At 46.2% G+C, this 9,332-nt stretch overlaps 1 protein-coding gene across 3 annotated transcripts in view; it reads left to right on the plus strand.

Moving 5' to 3' along the window:
* Positions 1-3,868, plus strand: part of LOC127583840 (transducin-like enhancer protein 3-B) — a 90,674-nt gene extending 86,806 nt beyond the window's left edge. For all 3 annotated transcript variants that reach the window (XM_052040214.1, XM_052040215.1, XM_052040216.1), the window contains one exon: positions 655-3,868. In XM_052040214.1, the coding sequence (XP_051896174.1) occupies positions 655-762 (108 nt within the window). In that variant the 3' untranslated portion in view covers positions 763-3,868. The remainder of the gene's footprint in view (positions 1-654) is intronic.
* Positions 3,869-9,332: the final 5,464 nt, after the last annotated feature.

Genomic DNA, 9,332 nt, shown 5'->3' on the forward strand with positions numbered 1-9,332 from the left:
GAACTGGGCTTCGGGTTGGTCGTTTGGTTTCAATTAGAGCCCCACCCAATTTTAGGGTTTAAATCCTGGGGGGGCGGGGGGGGGGGGTGGGGTTGTCAATTGCCCATCCCTCTCCACCACCACTTATTGCCCAACACAACTCACTGCTCTGATTTCGTGCCGCCAATCAGAAAGTCGGTATTGCCTGAAGGGAAAACTCTTGGCTTTTTGGTCACTGCACTGGGTTTCTAGTGAGGGGAAGTTTACACAGAATTGCTCCTTGTTCCTCACCTGGGTTTTGCTACTTGCAGTTACTTGCATGTTGAGAAAAGCAAGCCTCCTGATTTCATTCCAGCGATTCTGTGTGGAATCTTTTGTCCAGTTGGTATGCACCTCAGTTGAGTTCTGAGCAGCCCATTGCCATGTACGAAGAATGCCCACTGCTGAGCTCCATGAGACCGTCAGCTGACCAGGATGCATCAGAAAGGGCTTTGGCCATTTGCTTTGAGACAAAGGGACCCTGTAAAGTGTTGTACCCAGGCACTTGTTCCACATTTTGTCTAAGTGACACAGTAAAAGGAAGAAACTCCTTGTCCAAGCAAAACTTCTTGGATACTTCTTGTCTAACTTTATCTGAAACTCTGCAATTCTTTTTTATTCTCCTTCCACCTCCAGTCGAAGGAATCGTCATCCGTGTTAAGCTGCGATATCTCGGCTGATGACAAGTACATCGTCACTGGATCTGGTGACAAGAAAGCAACAGTCTACGAGGTCATCTACTGAGGACAGATAAACCACAGTGGCACTTTATATCGCAACATTCAGGATCGGCTCGAAATACAGCTTTTATACCGAGAAGGAATCCATTGTATGTTACAGTCAACCTATCGAGAACTGGTTTACGAAAGACTGGGGTATTCGAGGCTTGCTTTAAGTCTGAGAGTTGACGACTCTCCTCGCCGCTGAGGGAGGCTTGGAGTGTGCCCTGTTTGAATCGGGAGATGTCTGAGACTTACTGAAGGCCCAACTAGACTTCCTTTCTCTGAACCTTTTCTGTGGTGAACCTTGAGGATAAGCGACACCGAACAGTGCGTGCAGACGTTTTGGACTCCAATGTGAAGCGGTGCTTCACTTGTGAACTTGTTCCAACTGTGCTGTAAATATTGGGTGGAATTGGGGTTCTGCCCACCTCTCTTGGGGGGCTTCTGCATTCTTCCCTGAGACCATAGCACCAAGTTCTGGGGTGCAAACTGTGGGGGATTAAATAGTCTCCCAGGAAAATAAAAACAAGGTTCTGAAATTAGAAGACAATTTTGCTGGTTTGAGAGGGAATGGGCAAGGGATGTGGAGAGGGGCAAGGTTGGCCTTATCGAGAATACACCTTCCTACCTACGGACATCAGATCTTCAATCTTGCTTCAAGGCCGACATTCTCATGAGGAAACTGAACCCGGGGATATGTGACGCGATGTTGGAGACACTGCTCAGGGAATCTGCAGAACAGATTTGAGTGTTTTTCATTTTTCCTCTGTGTGTACATCAAACCAGAAGGGGAAGTTCATTGGAGTTGGTGATGGAGAATTTGGACTTTTCAGAAGAGATTTATTTTTTAAGAATTCCCCCCTCCCTCTGCCCACAGGAGTTTCTCTGCTTCAAGTGATTGAATTGATCTCAGTTCAGCTTTAGTCTGATCTGTTCTATGTGTATATATGTTCAAATTCCAGATAGCTAGTGGTGCAGTTCCTGCAAAAAAAAGTCTTGATTTATTTTTACTTTTTAACATTTCAGCTGTAAGAGTAAAGTACATAACAACAGTGTCTCACAAAGTATCACAGTGTGTCTTGTTTTCCCTTTTCTATGTTCGGTTGCTAGCTGCATTTATTGAATCCAATAGAGTTGGAGAGCTTTACAGCACAGGGAAAGGCCCTTCGGCCCAACTCATCCATGCCGACCAAGTTTGCTGGCTGACCTAGTCCCATTTGCCTGCGTTTGACCCCTGCCCCTCTTGACCTCTTCTATCCATGTATCTGTCCAAATGTTGTTCTTGTACCTTTTTCCACCACTTCCTCTGGCAGCTCGTTCCATATACCCACCACCCTCTGGGTGGAAAAAGTTGCCCCTCAGGTCCCTTTTTTAACTCTTTCCCATCTGTCACCTTAAATCTATGCCCTCTAGTTTTGGACTCCCCTACCCTGGGGAAAAGACTGTGGCTATTCACCTTATCTATCCTCTCATGATTTTATAAACCTCTACAAGGTCACTCCTTAGCCTCCCACACTCGAGGGGAAAGGTCCCAGCCCATCCAGCCTCACCTTGTAACTCAAGCCTTCCAGTCCCGGTAACATCCTTGTAAACCTTTTCTGCACGCCTTCCAGTTTAGTGACCTCCTTCCTATAGCAGGGCGACCAGAACTGTACGCGGTATTCGCAATGTAGCCTTGCCACATTGCCTAGAGTCGAATAAAACGGAGAATCCAATATATTGTTTCAAGGGGCAGTGAGGATTGGGGTGGGGATGCTGGTATGGGAGTGTACCTGCCCATCAGAACTGAGCAACTAGTATTCAGTTTGCCCACCAGATTATACTGCTCTCTGCCCTGCCATCTATCCTTTCCATCTGATCCCTATTCCCTCTCCCTTAACAGTTGGAGCTTTTGACTGTTTATAATGATGTTTTGGAGGAGATTAAGGTTCTGACAGAGTGGGATGCAGAGGAGATGTTTCCTCTTGTGGGATAATCTAGAGCGAGAGGTCTCTGTTTACAGACAGGGAGTTACCCTTGTAGGACACAAATGAGGCAAAATCTTTTTTGAGGGTCGTGAGTCCTTGCAACTTACTCAGACAGCAGAAGGAGAGTGGAGAATGATTCTTGATAAGAGAGGGATCAAAGGTTACCAGAGTGAGGTGGGAATGCAGAGCTGACCTTGCAATCAGATCAGTGGTGACCTTGTTATCGGTGGTGGAGCAGACTTGAGGGGCTGACTGGCCTTGCCCTGTGTCGCTCCCAGTGTGAATGCTTCTCCCCTTCACTGAGCAGGGTTTGTAGTGAGGCTGTTCTCAGTCATGAGTTTCTTTTACAAACAGGATTAGAAATGGAAGTAAGCCATTCAGCCCAAGAGTCTGTCTGCCGTGCAAGAGGATTTTGGCTGATGTAGAAGTGGCATCTCGGACAGTGTGGCACATGTTTGGTACCGCACTAGATTCTGGCATTGAAACTCACCTGCAAAGTGCCCACCACCACCTCCCCCAATCACCAGCACCCCCCCCCCCCCCCCACCACTGAACCATAGATGACACTTCTAAAGATAGATTCCTCACTCTCAGCGTAATGGACACCAAGCTTACACTGTGCACAGTTCCCAAGATGTGCCTGTAATGTCAAAACCAGACTAAGTGGGAATGGAAGGGCAATGATTGGGCCAAATGCTTTGAAGTTTTGTTTCTCCGCTCCCTGTGCCCTGTACACTCTCTTGATCAACCCCTTTCCCAGCAGCAGCCAGTTAAGATGTGATCATCTGGTTCTTGCATCAGTCAAGAGCCAGTTCATCTCCCCTCTCCCATTCTGTGAGCTAATCACACTCTCTGGTTTGAATTTTCTCAACGTACCAACAATTTGACTTCTGGATTAAATTCCACCCACAACTCAGCTCGCCTGAAAAAAGGCAGGATTTGTTTTGGATTTTTTTGATACATGTCAAAATCATCCCTTTATGAAAATATATTCTCAACAGAGCAGAAGTGTACATGACTCGGTCTCTGATACCAGGGTTGTTCAGGGTTATGAGGTATCTGTTCTTGAGATCTCTGACACCAGATATGTAGCAACTTAACTTTACGATCACAGAAGATGATGTACAGTTGTTAATAATTCAATAAAAGTTTTTTTTTAAAAAAGAATCCCTATATTAGAGGGCCACAGTGTGGATTTTAACAGTTTTGTAGAAGGGTTTGGTTCTTGTGAAATGAATGTAAAGTAAATGGGTGGATCAGTGATTTGTGTTATTCAGATTAATTGCAGTCACACTGTCTACCCTGCCCAGTCAAACTCCATGCTGGTTGGGTGTACTAAAGGTTTCTTGGTTTGGCCTTGCATCAATACTGTAGCTAGACTCAAAGGGCTTGAATAGATTTAGTAGGTCATTGCTTCCCATTTCCAGCAATGGGTCCCGACTTGAAGACAGAGATGCTCTTGTTGAGACTTACAAGAGCCTGCGAGGAATTGACCATGTCGATGTTTTCTCAGAGACTGCAGATGCTGGAATCTGGAGCAACACACAAGATGCTGGAGAAACTCAGTGGGTCAGGCAGCACCTTTGGAGGGAAATGGGCAGTCGATGCTTCAGGTGGAGAACCACCTTCTGGGCTGAAAGAGAGGAGATGGCCAGTGTGAAGGGGGGGAGCAAGAGCTGGCAGGTGATAGGTGGATCCAGGTGAGGAGGGGTGATAGGCAGATGGGGGAGGGGAGAGTGAGGATAGCAACCAGAATCTGGGACCACTCCTTCCCCCCACCTTTTTATACTGGCTATCTCCCATCTTTCAGTCCAGATGAAGGGTCTCGACCCGAAGCATCGACTGTCCATCTCCCTCCACAGATGCTGCCCGACCCGCTGAGTTCCTCCAGCTGTTTCCTCAGATGGCAGAGTGTGGGACCAGGGCTGCAGCCTTGGGATAAGGTGAAGAGGAATTTTGTCACTTAGAGCACTGGATCTCTAACAGAAATGTGGATGCTTTAATTATAGAGGGATATGACACAGAGACAGACCCTTCGGTTCATCCTGAACCTATTTGTTACACTAATTCTACCCTGACCCATTTTGTTCTCCCCCACATTTCCATTAACTACATTCTAATATTTATACAGCAGGGGCAATTTACAGGGGTCAATTCTTAGGACATGCGTGGAAACCGGAGCAGCCAGGAGAAACCCACCGGTCATGGGCCGAATGTACAGACTCCTCCCAGGCAGCGCCTGAGGCCAGGATTGAACCTGGGTCACTGATTCTGATGCAGCAGCTCTACCTGCTGTGCTGTGTGCTGTCCATATGTTGAGTATATTAGAGGCTGTGGATGTTTTAGACAGCAAGCAAATTGGGGGGTTTGGAGACCAGGTGGACAAAGGTAAATCAGCCATGATCTTGATGGAGGATCAGACTCGGGGGGGACTGTATTGACAACTGCTCTTGTGTGTAATGGCTGTCTTGGGGACCAGGTGACACACTTTGAGTCACTGTTGCAGGTTCCATGCTGGGCTATAATTAGTGCATTAAGTTTTTCATTGTTTACGCCTGTGGCTGCAGCCTACTGTTCTGATTAACCAAACCTACAAAGGGTTAAGTGGCCTACAGGGTACAATAGTGTGGTGGTTAAGTTATTTTTCTCGAAGCCAGAGCTTTGAACCAATGATTCTGAGACGCGAGTTCAAATCATGCCAGGGCAGCTGGGAAATTTAAATCCAAATTATTATGTAATCTGGAATATTAAAAAGAAATAGCTCTCATTAATGGTGTCCAAGAAACCATCTACACGTTGTAAAAACTCATCTGGTTCACTCCTGTCCTTGGCCAGTCTGGTCTGTACACTACTCCAGAGCCATCAATGTGTGTTGTCCCTGAAGGGAGGAGGTTTGGTTTGGATATGGGTGTGAAATTCTGCCAGAGCTGTCGTAGCTCATGAATGAAAAAACTAGCACCTCTGCGATATAATCGTGCTGCTTTTTGCAAGTGAGAGAAATCTGTGTACCTGGTAGGATCAGGGTCGATGCCTCCCTATCATGAAGTGTTCCAAGCTAGATGTGTTAGCTGTAATTCTCCCTTCCTGTCTAAAGTCATTTGAAACCTCTCCAATGTGTTAATCTTGTATAACAGTTCTGATCGTCTTCCGCTAGTAACAGACGAAAGTTTAAATGGATTGTTAGATTTTGTTTTGCATTGATTGGAGTTGGTTTATTATTGTCACGTGTACTGAGGTACAGTGAAAAACTTAGTTTTGCATGCCATCATTTCATCGCATCAGTCTGTTGAGGGAAAACAGTAACAGAATGCAGAATATGGTGTTACAGTTACAGAGAAAGTACAGTGCAGGCAGACAATAAGGTGCGAGGGCCACGACGAGGTAGATTGAGAGGTGAGATGAGAACAAAATTTGAACACTGCTTTTCAAAGAATAGATTGATTTAGTTAATATAGTGCCTTTTATAATCTCTGACAATGAAGTGATGCAGGAAACAGCATCCAATTTATATCCAGCAAGATCTCACTATCAACAATGAGTGAAGGCCAAATAAATCAGTTTTAGATGCATATCAGCCATAACACAAGAGACTGGTCCTAACTGCTCTACAGAATAGCAGTCTAGACTGGTCTGTGTGGAACGCAAGTTCCCTGATTTTTCATTGCTGTGAACACTGGTGGCTTCAGACTGTTGAAACGTGGAATTTCTCTCTGCATGTCCTTTGAGATCTTCCTCCCTCTTTCTCCAAGCAGTTGTTGCTTGTTCAAAAAATGACTCATCAAACTTTGCTCCTGCAAAATCCCTTTTGTGTTGTGATGTAAAAGGTGCCCAGGTGAGGTTTTATTTCCAGATAGTTTTAATGGGAATGAACAACGTGAAGTTAACTGGATTGCAGCAGGGGTGTGTTACTGCTGATGCTGGTTTGACTCCCACTGTGTCTGCTGAGAAATTTAAATATAGATAATTAAAACTGGGGGCATTTTCTTTTTTAAAAAAAAGCATCAATAACAGTGAGCATGAAACTACCAGACTGTTGTTTAAAAACCCAGCTGGTTCACAAATAGGAAGGAAATCTGCTATCGTTCCAGGTTTCGTTGGTTGGTCTGGAGTCGCACGCAATGTGGCTGATTCTGAGGTGCCTCAAAGTTTCTCAGTTCAGTGGGCAATTGGGGACAAGCAATAAATTAGGGCCAGCACCTCCCACATCCAGTATGTGAATTAAAAATGTTGTGTCCCTGCAGAGAAATGGTGGTGTGTATAAACCGAGTGCCACTTCTGAAGCCAATTCTTGCTGATGGACCTCACTATTTTTTCTGGTTAAACAGGGCCTTGTTTCTGGGGACTAGGCAGCCCTGGGGTATCCCTCAGCTGAGTTTATAGGTGGTTTTAATCACTCGATGAGACTGCTTCCTGTCAGAATGAAGGAGAGTCCCAAGACGGTCGTGGGGAAGCTGTTTTAACGTTTCTTAATTTGTTTTTGCACTAATTTTCAATTTTGATGGATTAAAACTTGTTCCTGACCTTCCTGTTCCTTCTGTGAGAAGACTAGCAGTGGTCTGCACTACATTCATGGAATGTGAGTGCATGTAATGAGCTTGAAGCAGCAGGGAGCTGGCATTTTGAGACATTTCCCCAGTAAAGACATATGTAATGTCCTAGAGGCTTTTGCTTGCGATAAATCGAATGTGACAGAGCCTGCTCCTGGCGTGAATTCTGGAGAGCTGCAAGCCTGTGTTCAGGAAATTATTCAGACTCAAATATTTTTTAAATAGTGCTCAGCAAATGTATGTAAGTGGCCTAGCCCTGACACCACTGAAAGCCCCACGTGCTGAAATATCAGCACGTTCCATGGTACGGCCAGCCCTTGTTTCTAGTTGTGGGTTAATTTGTGTGTGTGCGCCTCCTTGAATCAATGTGGTCAGCTATCGAGAAACTTCTATCACATCTTACACAAAGCCCAAAGCTCTCCACAGCCAATGAAGTAGTTCAGATCTGATCTCTGTTGCAATGCAATGATCAATCGACTCATAGCAAGCTCCCACCAACTGCAAAGCGGTGATGACCCAAACATTTTATTTTTGCAATGTTGGTGGAGGGATAACTGGGGGAACAGCCTTGCCTTCTCAAAATAAAATTCTAGGTATTGAGGTGCACAGGAGGCACTCAATCTCCGAGGAAGAACCTCAGTCTGGCAGGATGGATTTTGTCCAGTGCTTCGCCTCACCTACAGAGCCCTGGGGAAGGTGCCGTTGATGCTGGCTCTTGCTGGAGTCGGGTGCAGGCGATGAAGGGTGCTGGTGGGAGGTAAGGAAGACTCCAATGATTCCAGGCTTTTGGCAGGTAGTAATGGAGGAGAAGACAATTTGGGAACCAGCAGCACTAAAGCATGGCAGTTTAAGGCACCCTGGCTTCTTATTGCATCTTGATCCCATTACAACCTGCAAATTGGAGCCAGGCCTTTTGGAGTGAACTTGGGAAACTTATCTACACACTGCTGAAGTTTGGGACTCTGCAAATGGGGGTTGAGGTTAAATCTGTGAAGGAGAGATTTTATAAATCACATTTAGTTTTGGAATGTGGAGCAAAGGCAGGGTGTAGAGTGAAATTACAGATCAGTGAAACAGGCTCAAGTGGTTAACTGGCCGCCTCCCGTTCCTGTATGACAGAGAGAGACCATTCAGCCCATTGCCTATGCTAGCTCTCAGTACATTCCCATCAGTCCTATTCCCCACTTTTCCCTGTAAGCTCACGTGCCCATCAACTGCCCCCTCCTTCCCTCAATTCTACCATCCACCTCCACTCGGTCATTGACAGCAGCCAAGTAACCCACCCGCACGTCCCTGGGACATAAGGGGAAGCCCAGACAGTCAGAGGGAGAACGTGCAAACTCCACGCAGACAGCACCGGAGGTCAGATTCGAACCGGGGTCACTGCAGCAGCTCCGCCAGCTGTGCCACCCATACTCCTGTGATAAACCTACAGAACTTGAGGTGAGCTTGGTTCTGCATTGATTCTCCATTCAGTTTCACGTGGCTGAGGAACTGATGTCCCTTCAACCTGAAGGAGGGATCAACCCTTTGTAAATCTCCTTGGCACCCTCCCCAGTCCCGTCACATCGTTCCTATAATGTAGTGACCAGGACTGTACAGTACCAGAACTGCGGCCAAGCTAGTATTGCATACAGTCACACTTCCTACCCCATCCAGTATTGTAGAACCTCCCCGCCTTTATACTCTGTGCCTCAGCTAATAGAGGAAAGCAGGGTTCTTTTTAACCACCTTATGATCTGCTCTCCATCAAAAGAGCTGAATATTAACTGTGAGGTGTGATAAAGAAGTGAGGGGAATTGCATTGACTGCACGAGGGCTGTTGTGAATGGGTCGCTGTGAAAATGGCAAGCATACATTTGTGCCTTTCACAGCCTCAGAATATACCCATAGGTCCTGCAAATAACAAGGGATTGTTGAAGTGCAGGCGCTGCTGTAATGCAGGAACTGTGATGGCCCATCTGCCCACAAATTCTAGCCCCAACCCTAACCCTAATGCATGGTCATGACTTGGGCACCTGCTCCAGTGATGTTGGTTCAGTGGTAAACATTACCCCCAGGATGCCGAGGGAATCTCC

Source organism: Pristis pectinata, chromosome 28 (genome assembly GCF_009764475.1).
Source record: "Pristis pectinata isolate sPriPec2 chromosome 28, sPriPec2.1.pri, whole genome shotgun sequence".
Lineage (NCBI taxonomy): Eukaryota > Metazoa > Chordata > Chondrichthyes > Rhinopristiformes > Pristidae > Pristis > Pristis pectinata.